Source organism: Danio aesculapii, chromosome 17, assembly GCF_903798145.1.
Source record: "Danio aesculapii chromosome 17, fDanAes4.1, whole genome shotgun sequence".
In the NCBI taxonomy this organism is placed as follows: Eukaryota; Metazoa; Chordata; class Actinopteri; order Cypriniformes; family Danionidae; genus Danio; species Danio aesculapii.
This window is the reverse complement of record NC_079451.1, coordinates 1,406,446-1,431,618: the sequence shown is the minus strand read 5'-3', so window position 1 is coordinate 1,431,618 and position 25,173 is coordinate 1,406,446. Positions and strand designations below refer to the sequence as shown.

The 25,173-nt window shown below is 37.6% G+C and overlaps 2 protein-coding genes across 2 annotated transcripts in view; one reads left to right on the top strand and one right to left on the bottom strand.

The window, feature by feature from the left end:
- Positions 1 to 1,037: 1,037 nt before the first annotated feature.
- Positions 1,038 to 7,136, bottom strand: erg28 (ergosterol biosynthesis 28 homolog). The gene is made up of 5 exons (XM_056477404.1): positions 7,054 to 7,136; positions 5,982 to 6,115; positions 4,699 to 4,789; positions 4,317 to 4,435; positions 1,038 to 3,087 (listed from the first exon to the last, which is right to left on the bottom strand). The coding sequence occupies exons 2-5, from the start codon at positions 6,112 to 6,114 to the stop codon at positions 2,999 to 3,001; spliced, it is 432 nt and encodes a 143-aa protein (XP_056333379.1). The 5' UTR covers position 6,115; positions 7,054 to 7,136; the 3' UTR covers positions 1,038 to 2,998.
- Positions 7,137 to 7,901: 765 nt separating this feature from the next.
- Positions 7,902 to 25,173, top strand: part of ttll5 (tubulin tyrosine ligase-like family, member 5) — a 119,418-nt gene continuing 102,146 nt past the window's right edge. The window contains exons 1-9 of the mRNA XM_056477629.1: positions 7,902 to 7,993; positions 8,788 to 8,913; positions 10,966 to 11,066; positions 12,323 to 12,405; positions 12,665 to 12,771; positions 15,574 to 15,704; positions 16,827 to 16,909; positions 20,231 to 20,300; positions 20,382 to 20,466. Of these exons, the coding sequence (XP_056333604.1) occupies positions 8,855 to 8,913; positions 10,966 to 11,066; positions 12,323 to 12,405; positions 12,665 to 12,771; positions 15,574 to 15,704; positions 16,827 to 16,909; positions 20,231 to 20,300; positions 20,382 to 20,466 (719 nt within the window). The 5' untranslated portion in view covers positions 7,902 to 7,993; positions 8,788 to 8,854. The remainder of the gene's footprint in view (positions 7,994 to 8,787; positions 8,914 to 10,965; positions 11,067 to 12,322; positions 12,406 to 12,664; positions 12,772 to 15,573; positions 15,705 to 16,826; positions 16,910 to 20,230; positions 20,301 to 20,381; positions 20,467 to 25,173) is intronic.

Genomic DNA, 25,173 nt, shown 5'->3' with positions numbered 1-25,173 from the left:
TACTGGAAGTATTCCTCAGAGATTTTGCTCCATATTGACATGACAGCATCACACAGTTGCTGCAGATTTATCGGCTGCACATCCATGATGCCAATCTCCCGTTCCACCTCATCCCAAATGTGCTCTATTGGATTGAGCTCTGCTGACTGTGGAGGCCATTTGAGTACAGTGAACTCATTGTCATGTTCAAGAAACCAGTCTGAGATGATTCACGCTTTATGACATGGTGCGTTATCCTGCTGGAAGTAGCCATCAGAAGATGGAGACACTGTGCTCATAAAGGGATGGACATGGTCAGCAACAATACTCAGGTAGGCTGTGGCGTTGACACCATGCTCAATTGGTACTAATGGGCCCAAAGTGTGCCAAGAAAATCTCCCCCACATCATTACACCACCACCACCAGCCTGAACCGCTGATACAAGGCAGGATGGATCCATGCTTTCATGTAGTTGAGGCCAAATTCTGAATGTGACAGCAGAAATGGAGACTCATCAGACCAGGCAACGTTTCTCCAATCTTCTATTGTCCAGTTTTGGTGAGCCTGTGTGAATTGAATCTAATAAAGTGGCCGGTGAGTGTATATATATATATATCAGTGTTCATTCAATGATGAATGTGAATGTGATCAGTTGAGATTGAAGTGAGATTATTGTGGGCCGCATTGACTCTCTCTCTCTATGTGTGTGCTTGTTTGCGGCTTACAAGGATACACAATTGTACAATTACATGGGTATGAAGACCTTACAACATTGAAGTGATTTATGAGGACATGCCTTTTGTCCTCTTAATTCATAATGCTCAAAAATTATACTTAATGGCATCTTTCGACATTTAAAATTGTTCACAGGGTTCCTGTGAGAGTTGGGTTTAGGGGCAGGGGTGGGGTAAGGGGTGTGTGTGTTTTTTTACAGTATAAAATACAATACACCTATGGAGAGTCCTCATAAACCACACATTCAATTCTGTGTGTGTGTGTGTGTGTGTGTGTGTGTGTGTGTGTGTGTGTGTAAAAAATGTGTAACTGATGTACAATATCTGATCCAAAATCAACAGATTTATTGAAATTTAGTGTAAATGACAAAGTATTTAATGAAATATTAAATCTGTACGGGACATACTGCTGAAACCTCTTAACTGGATGATTTACTACCAAAGACATCACAAAAAAACTCATTTATTTAGCTTTATTCATTTATTATGGCTCATAATAGCAAGAGCTATTTAAAAACAAGCTAATTCAGCAACTCTGGAAGGGAGTACAGTGCAGATTTTTAGCTCTGCTGTTTTCTGAGTTCAACTAGCAAACAACACAACCAAAGTTCTTCTAGGAACACTCAGAGAACATTTGCTCTAAGATATCTGCTGTTTAATTAGGTTTTAATTTAGGTCACACTTCAATTTTAGGTTCAATTCTCTCTATTAATAAAAATTAATTATGACCCCTAGTCATAGTTAAGCCGCGGTCACACTGGACTCCCATAGACTTCCATTCATACACAGACCAGAGACACAAGCTCGTGCGACAAGCTTGGTGAACTCTGACCTGCGGAATTGCATCATGTGATCGCGTAAGACCAATCAAAGGTCACAACATGACAGTTCTGGACAGAAATGTAAAATATAGAGAAAATATAAATAAATCCGCTCACTTTATTTAATGTCTAATCATCCTGTTTAATCCCGCCCCTTTTCACAGTGCTTCAATTCCAGTGTGACCGCGGCTTCACTCCTAGTTAACAGCTATTAAAGGGATCGATCACCCAAACGTCTACATTTACTTACCCTCAAGTGGTTTTAAACCTTTATGAGTTTCTTTATTCTGTTGATATTTTGGAAAAAGATGACTCCATAATAGAAAAAATAAATCCTATGGAAGTCAATGGTTACAGGTTTTCAACATTTTTCAAAATATCTTCTTTTGCGTTTAGCGGAGGAAAGAAACACATAAAGGCTTGAAACACAAAGGATGTGTCATTTTTAGATGAACTATCCCTTTAAGGATGTAGTTGGGTTTAGATACTGGATAGGATTAGGGGTGTTGAATAAGATTATACTTTATTAATAGTAATAAACAGACAATATCTTAATTATAGGCAGGTCATAAAGCCGGTAGTTAATAGTAAGAGTTGGTCCTGAAGCTAAAGTGTTACCCATCATTAAATATTTCTCAATGTTTAGTTTTTTAAATGTTCCTACTTAAACATATTTAAAGTTCTCATTATCTCAGCAAAATGGATTGTTGTAGATGATCTAGAAATTGTTGGAGTAATTTAACTCTCACATTGAACAATAAACAATGATATCTAATACTAGTTCAGTAAAAGGACACAATACAATCTGTGGGTGTGTGTTTCGTGCATGATATTATTGAACATTAATCAAAGTGTCACGTACTGTATGTGTAATCCATTAAACAACGGTTAGTCAATAGTTACAGGTCTCCAGCATTCGTCTAAATATCTTCTCTTGTGTTCAACAGTGAAATGACCGCCAGTAATAAACGCTAATGTACGACTGATGTTCTCATTTAATGGCTTCTGCTTGACATTCATTTTGTAAACAAGTATAAATACAGCTACACTACATTTCCAGAGCTGCGATGGAGAACGCAAGTCTGCATTCATACCACTGTATAAACTCATAGCTGTTGTTTTCCATCGCTGCTCTGCTAAAGTAATGATGAGAATAACTCAAAGCTCATATTAACCCACGTTCAGCGCTGTAAATATGATGTTTGGTGACTTCAGGAGTAGAAAGTGATTCATTCATGGGAAACACCCATACACACTCATTCACACTCATACACTACGGCCAATTTAGTTAATCAATTCCACTATAGCACATGTGTTTGGACTTGTGGAGGAAACCGGAGCACCCTGAGGAAACCCACACCAACACTGGGAGAACATGCAAACTCCACACAGAAACACCAACTGACCCAGTCAGCGACCTAGCTGTGAGGCCACCGTGCCTCCCTCAGAGAGTGATGTTAAGTTTAATTTCTCTTCTTCTGTCGGGCTCCTGATGCTTCCTGAGGCTCAACGATACACTGGAAACCAATCAGCATGCCCACGATGGAGAAACCTAAAACACAAATGAACGAATAGTAAAAAACATTTATTTTGTAACATTAGAGCGCACCTATTATGCAAAAATCACTTATATAAAGGGTTTAAACACAGTAGTGTGTCAGCAGTGTGTGAATATGAGCAGCGTCTAATGGTAAACATGTATCAGACTTGATTATAGAGTTTTGAATCTGCCACTATGCTGACACATTGGCATTTATAGCTCCGCCCACTTTTGACAAAGAACACAATCTCATTTGCATTTAAAGCGACAGTCACCCAAATTAGGATCAAAGCCTAAAAGGGTCAGTTTCAGAGTTATAAACATTATCTGAGAGCTATTTTAAGCTGAAACTCCACACACACACACACACACACACACTCTAGGGAGATCAATGACGCATTTTACAACTTGCCTAAAGAGGCAGAATAGGTGCCCTTTAAAAAATACGCTGTCACTTTTGGTCAATTTAACGCATCCATCCTGAATAAAAGTACTGATCCATTTCAAAACATATTTCCTACCTCTTAACTTTTGAATGGGAGTGTATCACACTTTACCCCAACAGTTTAATTATCAATGATTATCAAGGTTTAGTTCACAAATACAGATACAGTATATGTGTATTAGATTACTTTGCAGCAACTCTGGGTTTTAGCGTCTATAGTAGAGTTAACCTGCTTAAGCACAGGTTATGTTTAAAGTCCCTATGAAATCAAACCTCAGCATATTGATGTTGTTAGCTCACGCTGCTAGTTTTATGCTAAACAATTCATCTGTGCATGTCATTAACAACAAAACAATAGTTTACTCTTGTAATCTTTAATTGATATCTGATGATTCAAATGATCAGATTAGGTCTGAGGTATTGGGGGAGTGGCTAACATACTTAACCACGCCCCTCCTGCTGTCAGTTTTGACATCAAACAGAAACGGTGAGCAGGAGGCAGGAGGAGTCTGTTAGGTTGGAATCTTTCTGAATGAAACGCCTACTTTACTACATCCAATCAGCTCGCAGTAGAAAAACAAGCCACGCCCACTGTTTTCTCATTTAATATTCCGTTTCTCACTGCGTCACAATACAAAAAAAAAAACATACAGACTTTAAATTAATATAAACACAGATAACATGCAACATGAATGTGTATTATATTGAATAAAGAAAGCTCCACCAGTGTGGTTTTACTGTCGGCAGATGAACTAGACTGAATCTCCCCATCATCATCATCATCATCATCACTGACCTGCTACAATCAGAGGAGCCATCACTCCAATGGTCAGAGGAGCGGTTCTGTAGATGAACGCTTCAGAGAGGAAGTGACCGAGAGCCAGAACAAACGTCCACAGGGTGATGTGATAAAGCCTGAGACAGGAGAGAGACAGAAAAGGCAGATTCATCCCAGTTCAGTGTCTACACACACACACACACACACACAAAACCCCACTCATGCACTTATACACACAAACATGGACACATAGAGATCCACAATCACGCATACACACACAAAGACACACACAGTCATGCACACTTGCATGAGATACATACTTACACATGCATGGATGCACATTCACACACACATATTTATGCAAGCACGCACACACGTGCACACACACAGAGCCCCTTACGTTCTGTTCTGAATGTCTATGGCACAGGCACAGCGGATGATGGAGGACAGGAGCGTCCAGATGCCGAAAGTCCTCGCCTGAAGACCGTTTACTAAACAATAAATCATCATAGTATTACCATGGTATACTCATAATTAACAACTATTAAACAGAGTCACTTTAGAATAAATTAGAGAGATAGTTCACCCACAGTTCTGTCACCATTTACTCATCCTTTACTTGCTGCAAAACCTGTTTCAAAGCTTTCTCTTGTCTGTTGAACACAGACGAAGATATTTTGAAGAATGTTGGAAACCGGTAACCATTGACTTCCATAGTATTTTGGTTTTCCTACTGTGGAAGTCAACGCTTTTTTCAGCATTCTTCAAAATATCTTCCTTTGTGTTCAACATTCATTCATTTTCTTTTCGGCTTAGTCCCTTTATTAATCAGGGGTCGCCACAGCGGAATGAACCGTCAACTTATCCAGCATATGTTTTACGCAGCGGATGTCCTTCCGGCTGCAACCCATCACTGGGAAACACCCATACACACTCATACACTACGATTTAGCTTACCCAATTTAGGGGCGCCGCTGGCCAGCACAAACCCTATGGCAACCTTTACGGGGATTTGGGGTGGGGGGGGTTGTGTCGACTGTGAAGACGCCCCTGTGTTCAACAGAAGGAAGAAACTCATAAAGAGAGAGTAAATAGTGAGTAAATTTGCATTTTTTGGGTGAACTATCCATTTAAAGAGAAACCATCTCCTTACTATTTACTCACATTCAGGTGGTCCTAAACATATTTCTGCTGTTGAACACAAAAGAAGATAATTTGAAGAATGTTGGAGAAAAAAGTAATCGACTTCTATATTATTTTTGGTTGTTAATGTCTGCTGTTGTGGCGGCATGGTTAGCACTGTGGCCTCACAGCAAGAAGATCACTGGTTCGAGTTCCAGCATTTCTATGTGGAGTTTGCATGTTCTCCCAGTGTTGGCGTGGGTTTCCTCCGGGTGCTCCGGTTTGAATAATCTAAATTGCCCGTAGTGTTTGAGTGTGTGTGTGTGAGAATGAGGGTGTGTAAGGGTGTTTCCCAGTACTGGGTTGCGGCTGGAAGGGCATCCACTGTGTAAAATATATGCTGGCATAGTTGGCGGTTCATTCCACTGTGGCGACCCCTGATAAATAAGGGACTAAGCCGAAGGGAAAGTGAATGAAGCAATGTCTGCAGTGATGAACTATCTCTTTAATGTTAGAGTCAGCTCTAGATAAAGGGGCTGATGATGACGTGTAGCTGCTGACCATAATCAGGAGAGCCCGTGTAGAGTTTCTCGGACAGAAAGCTGTGATCTCTGAAGCTCTGGACGGTGTTCCCCACCGCGATCACAGACACCATCAGAAGCCAGCTCCTCAACACGTTCAGAAAGCGGCTCATCCTGCACCACACACACTAGTTAGACATCTCTCACTTGCAGTTATTCACCACTGAGGGAAGATAATGTGTCAAAATTAAGTGATTTTTCCCTCAAAATAAGCTTAATAATCATGTTGTTTTAATAAGATGACTTTTTAAAAAAGAAGATGAATTTGCTTACCCCATTGGCAGATTATTTAGCTTGTTTTAAGGAATAACCCGCTTAATTTGGACAAAAACTCAGTGTATATTATATTGTTTACCACTCTACTTTGGATTATTGGGTTTAAGATCGCCTGCAAGAATGACTTCAAAACAACACTATTGAATCAACTGTGAACAATGTTGTACTTTGATATTCATTGGCTGCTAATATGATTTACTATTTAATATTTGCAACACATTTCTGAAATTATATTATTAAGGAGAATGTCTGGATATACGAATATAAAACTAATGTTACCCCAATAAATTAACCATGTTTTTTTTTTATAGTACAATTGTAGTAACCATGTCTTTGGCGCATTTTACTATTTATATAACCACAGTTTTACTAATATTACGATGCTAAACTGGTTGTTGTTGCTAAACCATGGTTAATTTGGCGATCATAATCGGTTATAATATGACAATGGTTTTGCTAATTTAACCATAGTTTTACCATGGTAAGTGTGGTAAAACAGGTTCAATAATTTAAAGCAAATGCGTCAAAAAAATACATGGTTACTATAATATTACTGTCAAAAAGCCATGGTTGATTTCCCTTGTAACAGTACTGACAACATTTTACATGTATAACACTACTGCCATGACACACATTCTGAAGACTGTTATTATTAGGCCTTATTAAACCAGATATTTCCAGTCCCGACACAATTTATTAGCAGCATTTATACCTTAAAATGTTTGCTTCAGCAAGTATGTGTGTATCCTTATGTCAATAATAAGAACTGTACTCACCTTCGGTCCAGAAGTAGTCGGTTCTCCTGATTGAGTCTTGTTTATCATCATACCGCTTCTAGTTCACTGCAGCCACGCTCTTGAATGAAACCCAACCAGAAACCGCGGATGGCGGCTGCGTCACGTCGTGCCACCACCCCATTGGGTGGCGTGCTTTAAAAGTCCGCCCACTCACACAATATAGACCTATCACTGGCCGCGAAGCATCTGACGATGTCTAAAGGGGTGAAAGGTAACTAGAATTTAAAGAATTTAGTTTGTGGTTTTATTTCACTTATATTTCTCATTTACAAACTCGTCTGTGGCGTAAAACGTTCTATTTAGCATAATAATGATGATGATAATAATAATAATAATAATAATAATAATAATAATATCCAATTTAATTCATGTTTACAATGTAAACTGTGTCAAAGCAGCTTAAAGTCAGTCCAGTTTTCAGAGTTGAAGTTCAGTTTAGTTCAGTTCAGTGTGGTTTATTATTTTCTTGCATAGTAATAATAATAATAATAACAATAATAATAATAATAATAATAATAATAATAATAATAATAATAATAATGAATTTATAAAGAATTTAACACCGTAAATAAAAAGCGTTGACTACATTTCGTGAATACAAAAGTCTTTTTGATTATATATTTCATATACTATCTATCTTTAGAGCTGTAAAAATAATAGAAATAGTAAAGTACTGCAGTCATTTCTAAAAATGGTTAGAAATAGAAGGTATTTTAATGTAAATATTGTTAAAATATATATTTAAAAATAATAATCAAAATGTTACGCTTGCGCTCTGAGGTGCCACCTTTTGCGCGCATGCGCATCTCAGCGGCTGTCAGCTGGTTGTTATAGTAACAAGCGTCAGGAGTTTAGCACCGGTGAACAGTGGAGCTAACAGTTAATAATTACACTAAGAGCACTCACGTAACACAACCAGGTATGTTACTAATAACACATTGATTATCAAACTAACTGCTCTGTGAGGCCGAAGATCTAATGGTATATTAGTCATTTAAGTGTCTGCTTCTTATATCACAATCTGGTTAGCTTGGCTAGCTAACAGCTAGTGAACTCTCTTCAGTCACACACAACTACTCATAATCCCATCTGTCCGATAATATTTCTATTTTAACCTGCGAAATGGGACAGAAGATTCGAAAGTACTCTCAGTTCATCGCAGTAAATGTATGTCTCATGAATGTAAAACGTTATAACTGTTCATACGCGTAAGTGGTTGGTTTTACCCATTATAAAACATTACATTATGGTTTAATATTTTAAATAGCATGTGTAAGTATTTGTGTTTTAATTTCTTTGTTTTGTTACCTTCATAATCGACTGTCATTGGAATTAACTGAATGTTACTTGCTTCTGATAAGGTTTGAATTATTGTTGATACATTAGTTTTCATCCCACAAAGTGCATTACACATATATAGCATTTAAATAGTCTGTATAAATTATATATGTGTTTAGCAGATTTTGTGGGATGTCAATATTTCAATTTTCATGATAGCCCCTCATAAACTGCAAAGAGGTTATGTTGGTTTAGCAGTCTCTATAATGTTTACCATGTTACTTTGAATATTCGATAGGAATTAGCATGCAAGTATGACTTCTAAACAACATTAACACTATCTAATTTACTGAAATTATATTATTAAGGATACTGTATGAATATCCGAACATAAAACCAACTTTACCTCTATATAAACTGCTTATTATTTTGCAGCTGCATTAAGACGATTGGAGATGAGAGCTGTCATGCCCACACTGAGCTGACACACACACAGACGAAGATGCCAGACGCTAGAGAGCAGAAGGACGAATCCAAGTCATCGTCTGAAGATGAGCTGGAGTAAGTGTCTTTACCGCTTTAGGACTTTTGGAGACTTTAATCATGCAGATTACATTTAGATAATGAGTGAGCAGGACTTGTGACTTTACCGTCACCGCTACACACAAAACTACAGCAGAAACACCTCATGTTGTACATTGACAGACTGATGATTTCACAGGGGTTATTGTAACTAGACAGGTTAGTAGTTAAATAGTGTCTTCAAACATCCCCTTGTGTGCTGTTGGGGAAGTTTTCATCCACTCTGGGGTGATTTTGAGTCTTAATTTGGCCACAGATTTCTCTGTGTTTCAGCAAATGAAGTGATTTTTGGCGATAAAACTTATTTTGACACATCTTTGGGGAAAATGCTTTGAAAATGTAAAAAAAAAAAAACTCAATACACTCCAGGCAAATTGACTACCCTTTCGATATTTTTGGTGCTGTTTTTGCCCCATTGACTTCCATTGTAATCACATTTTTTGATTGCAAAGCTATGACCGCAAATAATTGTGCATTCTTGACTGTTGGTGGTTTTCCCTGTTGGAAAGACGTCAAACTTGGTAGTAAATTTGAAATATGTGGTAAAAAAATGGTCAATTTGAAATGTTTTATAATGGAAGTCAATGGGGCAAAAAACAGCCACCAACATAACGAAACAGGAGTCAATTTGAACAGTACACAACGGTGAATTAGCCTTACTTATAGCATTGACAGGGCTCCAGACTAACATCTGAGAGAGCTGACACCATAAAGTTCTTCAGATGTTGCACGTTATATCAACAACATTACAAGTTTTGTCTCTTAATAATGCACATTTACAGTAGATTGAATTTTGAGTAGCCGGAACCTAAGTTGGGATCCAGATGTACATTTATTTTAATTACACAAACTGCAGCGTGTGGAAAAAAAAGCCTCATCTTTTCCACATTTGTAATTTATCATAACCACAAATATAAAAAAACTTGTTATGATTTAGAATCTACTTCCAGCAGGATAACGCACCATGTCATAAAGCGTGAATCATCTCAGACTGGTTTCTTGATCATGACAATGAGTTCACTGTACTCAAATGGCCTCCACAGTCACCAGAGCTCAATCCAATAGAGCACCTTTGGGATGGGGTGGAGTGGGAGATTCACTTCAGATTTGTCGACTGCACATCTATGAAGCAACTGTGTGATGCTATCATGTCAATATGGAGCAAAATCTCTGAGGAATATTTCCAGTAGCTTGTTGAAACTGTCCCACGAAAGATTAAGGCAAAAGAGGGTCCAACCTGGTACTAGTAAGGTGTACCTAATAAAGTGGCCGGTGAGTGTAATAGAGAACCCTCTTTACAGCCACTGCTATATGAGAAATCCTGCCTGTCACTAGTTTAATTGTTAATACTCTTCAGAATCATGTTATATTACATGCATTATCAGATTAATCTTGTTATGTCAGGATGTTGCTTTATCTGCCTGCAAAAACAGATTAAGTGAAAGTGCATTCTGTCGTTGCATAGAGAATAAACAGAGATTCTAAAAGTTTGTTCGGACTTGTTTGAATGCAATCAGATAATATTTTTATTCACAATCTTATCATGTGTGATGGCAATCTCATCCCTGCTCACATAGAATAAATCATCATCGCATATTTCTAGTCACTTTAACCAGAGTGAGCCTTAACATAGTAAATAACATAGGTTCCTGTGAGGCTTAAATAGTCTTATTTTGCCCTTTAGCAAATTAGAGCCTTTAGAAAGTCTAAAACTGAAGTCTTTAATTCATAATAATAAATAATGGTGCATATACCAGTAAACTGACTTCTGCAAGCCATAGTAAATGGAAACAGTTGCACAGAAAATTCATTTAGCTACATTTCTTCCATAAATGTTGTGTCTGAAAGGGAAATTTCTACAATTGCATCTGCAATAAGGTCAGTTTTCAGTGCTACGCAGTTTTTGGTATTCCACAAGATGATTAAGTGCAATGCAATGGCTCTTGCCAACTCCCTGTCAGGTGATCTGACTTTCCTTGCAAGAGATTTTGGTACTACAGAAAATTATCTGTACACTCTTTGCTCCAACAGGAAATGTATCGCCTGGAGTGGTGCCAGTAAACGCATTCCTGTGCTGCTATTTTGTGCTGAAGCCATTGTGTCCAAAGATGTGGCCATCCGCTCTGTTGGAGGTATACAGACACCCATGATTCATAATACAGAAGAATTTATTTAATTATAGTTGAATCAAATTCTGCACAATGGAGAAATTTGAAGGTGACTTTTTCCACTTTTGTCGATTTTATTTATTTTTTATTTTAATTTATTTTTTGGTTTTTATTAGGTTTGTGTTGTGTCACAACCATGCAGGCAGTTTGTTGTAAACTGTCTGAGTTTGTTTATGTACCATAATTTGACCCGTTTGAATCACCTACCAGGTTAGACGTAATAAGCTAGTTCTTTACATGCAAAATAGTGTATTTAGTGTATTTAGTGTTTGTACAAATTTGTACAAATAAGTGATTCTTTATTAATTTATTACTATAGCGCTTTTTACAGTGTACACTATCTGACAAAAGTGCTGTCATTGATCCAAGTTGTAATAACTTGACTTCTAGTTGAAAAGTGGCAGAAGGTAGATCTTTCCGATTAATCATCTGTTGAACTGCATCCCAAACATTACAAATACTGCAGAAGACCTACTGGAGCCAGACCTATTGGAACATCAAGGTGCTCCAGGATTGGCCAGCCCAGTCACCAGAAATGAACATTATTGAGCATGTCGGGGTAAGATGGAGGAGGCATTGAAGATGAATCCAAAGAGTCTTGATGAACTCTGGGAGTCCTGCAAGAAGGCTTTCTTTGCCATTCCAGATGACTTTATTAATCAGTGATTTGAGTCATGTCAGAGATGTATGGATGCAGTCCTCCAAGCTCATGATGGAGTCAGACACAATATTCATTCTGTTTCCACTGCAGCATGACCACATATTCTATACTGGACATTATTGAAGGTTCAGTGAGCAGACTTTAGTCTAAGCAGAGTCAGACCTTACTGTCCTAATGAAATTATTCAATAATCAAGACATGATCAGATTTTATTGTGCTCAAATAAGCGTAATCTAGAGGCCTTTTCCTTTCATATAAGCCACTTCTGATACCAAATGATCAACTAGAAGTTGAGTTATTATTTGTTGTTCCTAAAACTTGGATAGCCGACAAGACTTTTGCTTTTGGTTGAAGTACAGAACCGAAAGACTCCAGTATATGTTACATCTGTTGTGTCTGAATGTGGTGCATTACAAGTTAATTGTGTAAGTGTGTGAGCGATGGCTAAGTATGGTAACCAATATTATGAAATATGCATGACTAGCTGATAACTGCTTTTATAAAACCTGCTATTTGCTACATGGTCGTATGTTAAGACATTATTTCTTTTTTTATATAGAAAAATATAACTTGGCCTTCAAGATTGTGCGAACAGAAAGTCGTCTTGTGCGTGGCATACTGGTCAACCATGGATTCCACGAGGTAGAGCAGCAGACATTACTATAAGTGTATTGTGCATTAGTTGATGTTATTGCTGTCTTTGTATTGTATTGTATTGTATTGTATTGTATTGTATAAGCTGACAGGCTACAGCTCAACTTCTTTAGGCTAAGCTCCAGTGGTTAATGTTGATAATGATTGTAAATAAGTAACTTTTAAAGGATCCTTTTAATTATTTATTAATTATAATCATATTATTTATTAATTGTTTAACTTTAATGAAGATGTTGTTGGTGTTTAGGTGCACCCAAACAGCAATGATTTTAACCTGATGTGGACGGGCTCACACCTGAAGCCTTACCTTTTGCGCTCTCTGCAGGATTTCCAGAAAGTCAACCATTTTCCCAGGTTTGTCTGTCATTACTTTTCTGTTCTAACTAAAATGTTAATAAGCTAAACACTGACTACACACCAAGTATGAAAATATAAAGGATTAGGGCTGATTGACAAAGATTTTCCAAGGGATTGGAATTGATTTTTTTCAGTATACCCATTTTCTTTAAAGGGGACCTATTATGCAAAAATCACTTTTATAAGAGGTTTAAACACAGTTGTGTGTCAGCAGTGTGTGAATATAAGCAGCTTCTAATGGTAAAAATGTATTAAATGTACTTTTTATAATCAGACTTGATAAAAACAGTCTGCAGAAACACTTTGATTGACATTCTCCCTTTGTACGTGTCATCAGAGGGGGAAAGCCCCGCCCACTAGTGACCATCTCCCTCATTAGCATAGGACATTAGTCTTGTTGAATCTGCTACTATGCGGACACACAGGTGTTTGTAGCTCCGCCTTCTTTTGAAAAGAGCACAATCTCATTTCAATTTAAAGCGACAGTCACCAAAACTCCACAATTAGGATCAAAGCCTAAAAAGGTCAGTTTCAGAGAGATAGAAAACATTATTTGTGTGGTAGGGAATTTAGGTGTGAAATCAAAAATTAAACCAATTAGGGACCCTTCAGTCTCTGAAGACATTATATTAGTCAGTACTGAAGCCAATTCTGGAGCTTATCAAACAAAATAACTTACAATAATGGTCCAAAGACTAGTACACCCAAATTTATAGGTAATAGAAAAATATTAAATACAAATTAAAAAAAAGGAAAAATCAAGAGAATCAAAAAATTGAAAAATGTAGTTCAAAAATGTAGTTTTTTGCTGTATTTTGCTTGAATTTAATTGTATTATGTTTCAATTTCTAAATATGCTTGGTGAATAAAATATTATTTTAATAAATATATCTGTTTAATAAATCTGTTTTGTTTAAATACACCAAAATACATGGCCTATATTCACTGAGAAATGGACAAAGCTACTAATTTTCAAAATGGGGTGTCCTCAGTTATGCTGAGCACTGTATATATAGCAGAGTCAAATTCCTATAACCCTCAACTGAGTAAAACAATCTGAGAGTAGATTTCAGAACAACTCAAAATCGAGTCAAATATTACATGAAAGAGTAAAATATTAACAGTACACTGAGTAAAATGAGTGAGAGGGATGTAGAGAGGGACCAAACGTTATCTTTTATAGAGTAAAATATTCAATGTTCATCAAATTGAGTTAGTATTACTGTGCAGAGACTGCTAAGAAAGAACTGCAAGATGAAACAAGATCCCCACTTCATCAGAATCGCAATCCGAGTGCCGTAAAGTGAATAAAAACATAATTGGTGACACTTTACTATAAGGTTGTATTAGTTAATGTTAGTTAATGCATTTACTAACATGAACAAACAGTCCCAGCAGGCACAGGACGTCAGCATGACGTCAGATTGATGTCTTGGGATGTTGCATTTTGTTTGGAAATGGAAATCGGGTTGACATCAGAACCCAACATTAGGTCAACATCGGACAGACGTTGCATTTTGGTTACTTTCCAGCGCAACCTAAAAACAACCAAATATCAACGTCTAATGATGTTGCAGCTTGATGTTTTGTTGAAGTTACTGTATCACTATGACGTCTATTAAACGTTGGATTTTGGTTGCCATTCCTAACGAATTAATGTCAATATAACGTTGGTTTAAGATGTTGGCTTGACGTTGGATTTTGGGCATTTTCCAATACAACCTAAAATCAACCAAATATCAACGTCATTTTTGGACGTCAAAATAACATTGTCCTTCGATGCTGGCAACCTAAATCTAACCTAATATTAAAGTCTTACGACAATGTGTGTCTGCTGGCATTGAACAATCCATTTATTACAGTCTTTTTATGATGTTAGTTTACATTAGTTAATAAAAATACAGTTGTTCATTGTTAGTTCACGGTTACTCACAGTGCATTAACTCATGTAGTACTCAACGTGAAGTTGAATGTTAATAATGCATTAGTAAATGTTGATACGGATTATTAAATGCTGGACATGTATTGTTCATAATTAGTTCATGTTAGTATATACAGTGAGTACACCCCATTTTGAAAATCAATAATTTTATTCATTTCTCAGTGAATATGGGTGATATATTTCGGTGTATTAGAACAAACCCGATTTATTAAACAGAAATATATATTCAAATAATATTGTAGTCAGCAAACATCTTTAGAAATAGAAAGATTATACATTTAAATTCATGTGAAATATTGGAAAAATTAAATTACAAACTACAAATTTTTAACAAAATTGTATAAATTTTTGCTTCTCTTGAATTCTGCTCTAATAAATACAAAAAAATTTATGTATTTAACGTTTTCCCCTAATGTATAAATTTAGGTGTACTAATTTAGGACTGTTACCACAAGTTATTCTGTAAGATTAGCTCCAGATATGGCTTCAGTACTGACTATTCTAATGTTTATGAACAAATATCATATTGTAAAGCTTCCTAGATTTGCGAGGGGTGAACTCATATATGCTGAGTACTGTACATTAACTAATGAAGCCTTATTGTAAACATAATTTATTGCTATATAATGTGTTTCTAAAGTCACACACACACAATGTCCACACAAGCGGCCTTCTAAGTGGGCAGACGGTGTGTGTTCATTGGCAGAGTTGATGTTGTTTGGAAGAAACGGCGCAATAGATCAAACTGAGCATGTGCTTCTGCTGCGCTGTTGTTTCAAGAGTTTATGTTCCCCTCGCTATCTCACACGCTAACCTCATCCTCAGCACTTACGGTCAACGCTCCCGTCGCTTTCCAGGTCGTACGAGCTCACGCGGAAAGACCGGCTCTACAAAAACATCCAGAGGATGCAGCAAAGCCACGGCTTTCACAACTTCAGCATCGTACCACAGACTTTTGTGCTGCCCGCAGAGTACCAGGAATTCAGCAGTGAGTGTGCTTCGACATCGATCAGATACAGTTCAAGTCAAAATGATCAGCTTGTTCAAATATTTCCCCAATGATGTTTAACAGAGCAAGGAATTTTTCACAGTATTTCCTATAATATGATATTTTCTGAGCGACGCAGTGGCGCAGTAGGTAGTGCTGTCACCTCACAGCAAGAAGGTCGCTGGTTCGAGCCTCGGCTGGGTCAGTTGGCATTTCTGTGTGGAGTTTCTCCCTGCGTTCACGTGGGTTTCCTCCGGGTGCTCCGGTTTCCCCCACAGTCCAAAGACATGCAGTACAGGTGATTTGGGTATAGGCTAAATTGTCCGTAGTCTATGAGTGTGTATGGATGTTTCCCAGAGATGGGTTGCAGCTGGAAGGGCATCCGCTGCGTAAAACATGTGCTGGAATAGTTGGCGGTTCATTCCGCTGTGGTGACCCCAGATTAATAAAGGGACTAACCCGAAAAGAAAATGAATGAATGAATGAGAAAGTCTTATTTGCTTTATTTCGGCTAGAATGAAATTTTCTAACAACCGTTTTAAGTTCAATATTATAAGCTATATGTTTTTTCGATTGTCTACCGCAGGGGTCACCAATCTCAGTCCCTGAGGGCCGGTTTCCCTGCAGGGTTTAGCTCCAACTTGCCTCAACACACCTGCCTGGATGTTTCAAGTACACCTTGATTAGCTTGTTCAGGTGTGTTTGATTAGGGTTGGAGCTAAAATCTGCAGGACACCGGCCCTCCAGGAACAAGTTTGGTGACCACTGGTCTACAGAATAAACCGCTGTTATACAATGACTTGCGTAATTACCCCAACTTAGTTAACCTATTTAAGCCTTTAAATGTCACTCTAAGCTGAATATTTATATAACTAATTACTCTAATTACTAGTATCTTGAAGAATATCTAGTCTAATATTATGTGCTGTCACCATGGCAAGGATAAAAGAAATCAATTATTAGAGATGAGATATTAAATCTATTATGTTTATAAATGTGTTCGAAAAAACCTTCAGAAATTGGGGAAAAATCAAACAGGAGGGCTAATAATTGTGACTTCAATTGTAAATGCTTCTCTGCTGGGCTTTAATAACATAATCTCTGTCCTCATGCAAACCGCAGGCTCCTTCAGCAAAGACAAGGGCCCGTGGATCATCAAACCAGTGGCGTCCTCCAGGGGTCGAGGCATCTACCTGGTCAGCAATGTAAGTCATTAGGGTGCAGGGTTGGATGTTAACGGGCATTATGAGTAAAAATGCTAACTAAATGAATCCTCCTGTTCTCTTAGAATTTCGTGTACACCATTTGTCCTTCACTAATCCTCTAAAATAAAGCAGATCGATTTAATTTCAATCCCCAAGTCTGTTTTGCATCACGAAACAAGCTCATCTTCATCACAAACTCAGTGGATGTGCAGGTTTACCCTCACCAGTGTGCAGTATTTCAGCAGTGTTTACTCAGAAGACAACACTCACCTTTGGCTAAAGTAAAGGTTTACGTCTTCTAATGCTAAAAGTACCTGCATACGTGTAAAATGTTTTTAGCGAGACAGTAAATTATAGCAGCAGATTATTATTGTGTGGTGCAGCATTTAGTAACCTTTTGTTCAAAACATATTTGAGTTTCTTTATTCTGTTAAACACAAAGAAGATGTTTTGAAAAATGTTGGTTGCAGGAACCCATTGGCTTCCATAGTAATTCAAATGTTTCCTACTATGGAAGTCGAATGCAGCCAGCATTCTTCAAAATATCTTCGTTTGTGTTCAGATGAAAGAAATTCATAAATGTTTGAAACCACATGAGGGAGACTAAATGATGAATTCACTTTTATTTTCAGCTGAACTATCTCTTTAAGGAAGCATAACTCTATCATTTACTGGTTATGCATCTTTCACTTTCTCAATAAAAAAAACAAAAAACATTACATTTTTTTTATCTGTTCACACCATGGACAATAACTATAATGCTTACATATCATTTTGAAGTCAAAATTGATTAGCCCTCTGTATATTTTTCCCCCAGTTTTTTTATTAACATGAAGAAGACTATTTTCAACAGATTTCTAATCATAATAGTTAATAAGTCGTTTCTAATAACTGATTTATTTTATCTTCACCATGATGACAGCACATAATATTAGACTCGATATTCTTCAAGACACTAGTATTCAGCTTAAAGTGACATTTAAAGGCTTAACTAGGGTAATTAGGGTAAAGTTAGTGTAATTAGGCAAGTCATTGTATAACAGTGGTTTATTCTGGAGACAATCCAAAACTAATATTGCTGAAGGGGGCTAATAATATTGACCTTAAAATGGGTTCAAAAAATTCAAACCTGCTTTTATTCTAGCCAAAATAAACCAAATAAGACTTTCTCCAGAAGAAAAAATATTAGAGGAAATACTGTGAAAATTTCCTTGCTCTGTTCAACAATGGGAAATATTTGAACAAGGAAAAAAAATCCCAAATCATTTAGACCTCAACTGTAAATATAGATATCAGGCTAATAATAAACAGAACGTTGTCAGTAAGTGTGCTCCCTAATATCAAAAATAACCCCACATTGCTGTAAGGGCCATGAGAACATAGACCAGCAATTATAAAAGCGGCACAGATGGAACAGACAGTAGGAAATGTGAAGCCTTTTCTTCTTCTTTTAGCTGTGATCCTCTTTAAAATCTATTTATCTGTCATCATACTTCTAGTAAAAGACCGTTTCAGACTTATATATGTTTAAAAGATTTGCTTGCTGAGTGTCTTTGAGGCTTGTTTGATTGTGGTTTCTTCTGGTGAGAGCATTTAGAGTAAGATGACCTGGCAACGTGCTCTATCACTCACCAAAACACTGAAACACACACGCTGCGCACTCATCACGCCATACTTTTCACTTCATCTAATCATTTCTACACTGAAAAGAAATGACAGTGTATAAAAACATTGGTACTGAACAGACTGTATTACCTGTTGATTTTGTATGTAGCTGATAATAAGTTGACAATGTCGACCCATTGTGTCTTTACCTTGAGAGCATTTAAGAATACCTTACAGAACCAGAAGTGAGATGTCTGCATTCATCCAGATCTGCTATGTTAAAAAAAAATCTTACTTATTTTCTCACTAGAATAGAAAAACTGTATTGTCATTGTATGCATAATACAACAGCTTCTTCTTAAGATGCGTTACTAAAAGGGAAACTTAAGTCAATTAAATGTATAATTAAAAAAATACAGTATGTACACTACCTGACAAAAGTCTTGTCGTCGATTCCAGTTGTAAGATCAACAAATAATAACTCGACTTCTAGTTGATCATTTGGAAAAGTGGCAGAAGTTCGATTTTTCCCATGAATCATCTGTTGATCTGCATCCCAATCATCACCAATACTGCAGAAGACCTACTGGAACCAGCATGGAGCCAAGATTCTCATAGAAATCAGTCAAGTTTGGTGAAGGAAAAATCATGGTTTGGAGTTATATTCAGTATGGGGGCATGCGAGAGATCTGCAGAGTGGATGATCAACATCAACAGCCTGAGGTATCAAGACATTTGTGCTGCCCATTACATTACAAACCACAGGAGAGGGACAATTCTCCAGCAGGATAGCGCTCCTTCTCATACTTCAGCCTCCAGATCAAAGCTCCTGAAAGCAAAGAAGGTCAAGGTGCTCCAGGATTGGCCAGCCCAGTCACCAGAGCTGAACATTATTGAGCATGTCCGGGGTAAGATGGAGGAGGTGTTGAAGATGAACACAAAGACTCTTGATGAACTCTGGGAGTCCTGCAAGAAGGCTTTCTTTGCCATTCCAGATGACTTTATTATTCAGTGATTTGAATCATTTTTTGAGGTCATTACTATTCGCCCCCTTAAGCAATATTAGTTTTGGATAGTCTACAGAACAAACCACTGGTATACAATGACTTTTCTAATTAACCTAATTAACCTAGACTTTAAATGTCACTTTAAGCTGAATACTAGTGTCTTGAAGAATATCTAGTCTAATATTATGTGCTGTCATCATGGTGAAGATAATAACTGATAATAAATCAGTTATTAAAAATGAGTTATTAAAACTGTTTATTATTAGAAATGTAAAATCTGAAAATTGTAATCTAAGAAATTAAAACACTGATAAAACTGCTAAAATTAATTAGTTAATTAGTTTTTTCTCAATAAATATTTAAACATTCTTAAATAAAGGTAGTCTTAAATCTAAAAACTTCATTAATTTGAGCTTGATGCAAATGGGAGATATAATATAATGTTTTCTAAAAATGTTTCAAAATGAAATAAACAAGAAGCAATTTCTGCCAAGGGGATGAGAAAAGTCAACTTTATTTGAGTATTCGACTACATTTATTTCGAGTAGAAACTGTATTTTTCAGAAAGCGTGACTTCATCTCTCATGTCATTCAGCTTCTCAACTAAATGCGTCTTGATTAGGTAATGTTTAGATATTCATACTGAAAAAAGCAAGACTAAATTACTCAAAGTCTGAAAGTAAAGTTTGCTGTGTTTGTGTACGTTCAGATCAGTCAGATCCCATTGGATGAGAATATTTTGGTGTCGCGGTACATCAGCAATCCTCTACTGATTGACGGTCAGTCTATAACACAGACACCAGCAGATTCTCATCATTCTGTATGTGACTTGAATTCAATTTCATCTTTTGCGTCTGCAGATTTTAAGTTTGACGTGCGTCTGTATGTCCTGGTGACCTCGTACGACCCTCTCGTCATCTACCTGTATGAAGAAGGCCTGGCCAGGTAATTCAACAGTATTTTCTCACCGTCAAACATCTGAGACTCTTGATAAGAAATGTTGTTGCTTAGATGAAGTTAGATGCTTGGAAAAACAGATCTGATTGGCTGCTTGTTCTGATGCTCTGCAAAAGTTAACTGGGACCTCTGAAAGTTGACCAGAAAGAAATTGAAATCCAGTGTGTGTTTGAAATATACAAAATGAGCAAAACAAATGTTAATTCATTAATTAACTAACATTAACTAACACGAACATATTGTAAGGTGTTAAACTTCCTAATATTGAACTAGAAATGCTGCTTCAGGACGCTACTATAGCGCGAACACTAGATGGCAGCAGGAACGTTTCCATCAAAGTTGGACCCACTCATGAAGACCTCAAACAAAGATTTCCATTGTCTCACTGCTGGAAGGACATTGACAAAAGTATTTTTTAAAACAAACATATTTAAAGCAAAAATCTTGACATTGTTTTAACAAAAGCTTTTCAAAGCAAGGACGTTCTCAGGCTTTTATCCTCTACCTGGAAAAGCTCTGTGATCCTTTAACAAAAGCCACAAATAGTAGTGGGAAAGATTTGTTCTCAGTGTGAAAGAAAGTCTCAGAGTCGCTCTGACGGTTGTAACCCTCCACCGAGCGCCTGCTAAACGCATTGGATTTAGATATACACACACACACGCACACACACACACACACACACTGTTCTGCTTCTGGCACAGCAAGGAGAGCGTTTTCTCAGACAGGCGAGTGAGAAGCTCAAACAAATGCTTCGTTTTTTTGGATGTCGTGCCGAGTGAAAGCGTGTGAAGTGGATGTGCAGTGTATTGTGGGCCGCTGTGGTCTGGTGTGTGTAAAACGCTTGGCCTGCGTCTATTAGGCTTGGCGCTTCAAGCAGTGACACTGGGGTTTGTTTTCGGCGCACTCTCTCTTATGAACTGCTGGCGCTTCGTCCTGGCATTTTTCCCCTCAACTTTTATCTTGGAGATCCCAGAAGCTTTGAAGGCATTCAGGTGTTCGCTGTGTGCCAGGAAATTCTTCCTCCACATGTGGCGTCCACTCCTCTCAAGCGCAGCAGCGGTGCATTGTGGGAATGCCCATGAGCTGAAGAGTCACTGAGATGACCTTTAGAGTTATCTGTGATCACTCTACCATCATGTGTAGCTCATCAGTGGAGTAAATAGATTTGTTAAAATACTTTGTAACAGAAACATTGGCCTATTAGTTCATGCATGCCTCATTTATTATTATTTTATAACATTTTAGCTTAGGTCCATTCTTTAACATTGTATTAAAACATTAGACTTTAGATTTCAATCATGAATGAGGATTAGAAAGAGTTTTGGAGGTCAAACCAAACAGAATTATTCCACTTGTAAGGTTTCATGACCATGATGACCTGAGAGTACCTGAGTTAACCTGCTGATTAGTGAGTAGACGATTTTACCTATTGACTAGTGAGTAGATGAGTTTACTTGTTGACCAGTGAGTAGATGAGTTTACCTGTCGACTAGTGAGTAGACGAGTTTACATGTTGACTAGTGAGTAGATGAGTTTACCTGCTGACTAGTGAGTAGATGAGTTTACATTTTGACTAGTGAGTAGACGAGTTTACCTGTTGACTAGTGAGTAGATGAGTTTACCTATTGACTAGTGAGTAGATGAGTTTACATTTTGACTAATAAGTAGATGAGTTTACCTGTTGACTAGTGAGTAGATGAGTTTACCTGTTGATTAATGAGTAGATGAGTTTACCTATTGACTAGTGAGTAGATGAGTTTACATTTTGACTAATGAGTAGATGAGTTTACCTGTTGACTAGTGAGTAGATGAGTTTACCTGTTGATTAATGAGTAGATGAGTTTACCTATTGACTAGTGAGTAGATGAGTTTACATTTTGACTAATAAGTAGATGAGTTTACTTGTTGACTAGTGAGTAGATGAGTTTACATTTTGACCGATGAGTAGACGAGTTTACCTGTTGACTAGTGAGTAGACGAGTTTACCTGCTGACTAGTGAGTAGATGAGTTTACCTGTTGACTAGTGAGTAGATGAGTTCACCTGTTGACTAGTGAGTAGATGAGTTCACCTGTTGACTAGTGAGTAGATGAGTTCACCTGTTGACTAGTGAGTAGATGAGTTTACATTTTGACTAATGAGTAGATGAGTTTACCTGTTGACTAGTGAGTAGATGAGTTTACCTGTTGACTAGTGAGTAGATGAGTTTACCTGCTGACTAGTGAGTAGATGAGTTTACCTGTTGACTAGTGAGTAGATGAGTTTATCTGCTGACTAGTGAGTAGACGAGTTTACCTGTCGACTAGTGAGTAGACCAGTTTACATGTTGACTAGTGAGTAGATGAGTTTACCTGCTGACTAGTGAGTAGATGAGTTTACATTTTGACTAGTGAGTAGACGAGTTTACCTGTTGACTAGTGAGTAGATGAGTTTACCTGTTGACTAGTGAGTAGACGAGTTTACCTGTTGACTAGTGAGTAGACGAGTTTACCTGTTGACTAGTGAGTAGATGAGTTTACCTGTTGACTAGTGAGTAGACGAGTTTACCTGTTGACTAGTGAGTAGACGAGTTTACTTCTTGACTAGTGAGTAGATGAGTTTACCTGTTGACTAGTGAGTAGACGAGTTTACCTGTTGACTAGTGAGTAGATGAGTTTACCTGTTGACTAGTGAGTAGACGAGTTTACCTGTTGACTAGTGAGTAGACGAGTTTACCTGTTGACTAGTGAGTAGACGAGTTTACCTGTTGACTAGTGAGTAGATGAGTTTACCTGTTGACTAGTGAGTAGACGAGTTTACCTGTTGACTAGTGAGTAGATGAGTTTACCTGTTGACTAGTGAGTAGATGAGTTTACCTGTTGACTAGTGAGTAGATGAGTTTACCTGTTGACTAGTGAGTAGATGAGTTTACCTGTTGACTAGTGAGTAGATGAGTTTACCTGTTGACTAGTGAGTAGATGAGTTTACCTGTTGACTAGTGAGTAGACGAGTTTACCTGTTGACTAGTGAGTAGACGAGTTTACTTCTTGACTAGTGAGTAGATGAGTTTACCTGTTGACTAGTGAGTAGACAAGTTTACCTGTTGACTAGTGAGTAGATGAGTTTACCAGTTGACTAGTGAGTAGATGAGTTTACCTGTTAACTAGTGAGTAGATGAGTTTACCTGTTGACCAGTGAGTAGACGAGTTTACATGTTGACTAGTGAGTAGATGAGTTTACATTTTGACTAGTGAGTAGACGAGTTTACCTGTCGACTAGTGAGTAGATGAGTTTACCTGCTGACTAGTGAGTAGATGAGTTTACCTGTTTACTGGTGAGTAGATGAGTTTACCTGTCGACTAGTGAGTAGACGAGTTTACCTGTTGACTAGTGAGTAGATGAGTTTACCTGTTGACTAGTGAGTAGATGAGTTTATCTGTTGACTAGTGAGTAGATGAGTTTACCTGTTGACTAGTGAGTAGATGAGTTTACCTGTTGACTAGTGAGTAGATGAGTTTACCTGTTGACCAGTGAGTAGACGAGTTTACCTGTTGACCAGTGAGTAGACGAGTTTACATGTTGACTAGTGAGTAGATGAGTTTACCTGCTGACTAGTGAGTAGATGAGTTTACCTGCTGACTAGTGAGTAGATGAGTTTACATTTTGACTAGTGAGTAGACGAGTTTACCTGTCGACTAGTGAGTAGATGAGTTTACCTGCTGACTAGTGAGTAGATGAGTTTACATTTTGACTAGTGAGTAGACGAGTTTACCTGTTGACTAGTGAGTAGATGAGTTTACCTGTTGACTAGTGAGTAGATGAGTTTACCTGTAGACTAGTGAGTAGATGAGTTTACCTGTTGACTAGTGAGTAGATGAGTTTACCTGTTGACTAGTGAGTAGATGAGTTTACCTGTTGACTAGTGAGTAGATGAGTTTACCTGTTGACTAGTGAGTAGACGAGTTTACCTGTCGACTAGTGAGTAGACGAGTTTACCTGTTGACTAGTGAGTAGACGAGTTTACCTGTCGACTAGTGAGTAGACGAGTTTACCTGTCGACTAGTGAGTAGACCAGTTTACATGTTGACTAGTGAGTAGATGAGTTTACCTGCTGACTAGTGAGTAGATGAGTTTACATTTTGACTAGTGAGTAGACGAGTTTACCTGTTGACTAGTGAGTAGACGAGTTTACCTGTCGACTAGTGAGTAGATGAGTTTACCTGCTGACTAGTGAGTAGATGAGTTTACATTTTGACTAGTGAGTAGACGAGTTTACCTGTTGACTAGTGAGTAGATGAGTTTACCTGTTGACTAGTGAGTAGATGAGTTTACATATTGACTAGTGAGTAGACGAGTTTACCTGTTGACTAGTGAGTAGACGAGTTTACCTGTTGACTAGTGAGTAGACGAGTTTACCTGTTGACTAGTGAGTAGACGAGTTTACCTGTTGACTAGTGAGTAGACGAGTTTACCTGTTGACTAGTGAGTAGACGAGTTTACCTGTTGACTAGTGAGTAGACGAGTTTACCTGTTGACTAGTGAGTAGACGAGTTTACCTGTTGACTAGTGAGTAGATGAGTTTACCTGTTGACTAGTGAGTAGATGAGTTTACCTGTTGACTAGTGAGTAGATGAGTTTCTCTGTTGACTAGTGAGTAGACGAGTTTACCTGTTGACTAGTGAGTAGATGAGTTTACCTGTTGACTAGTGAGTAGACG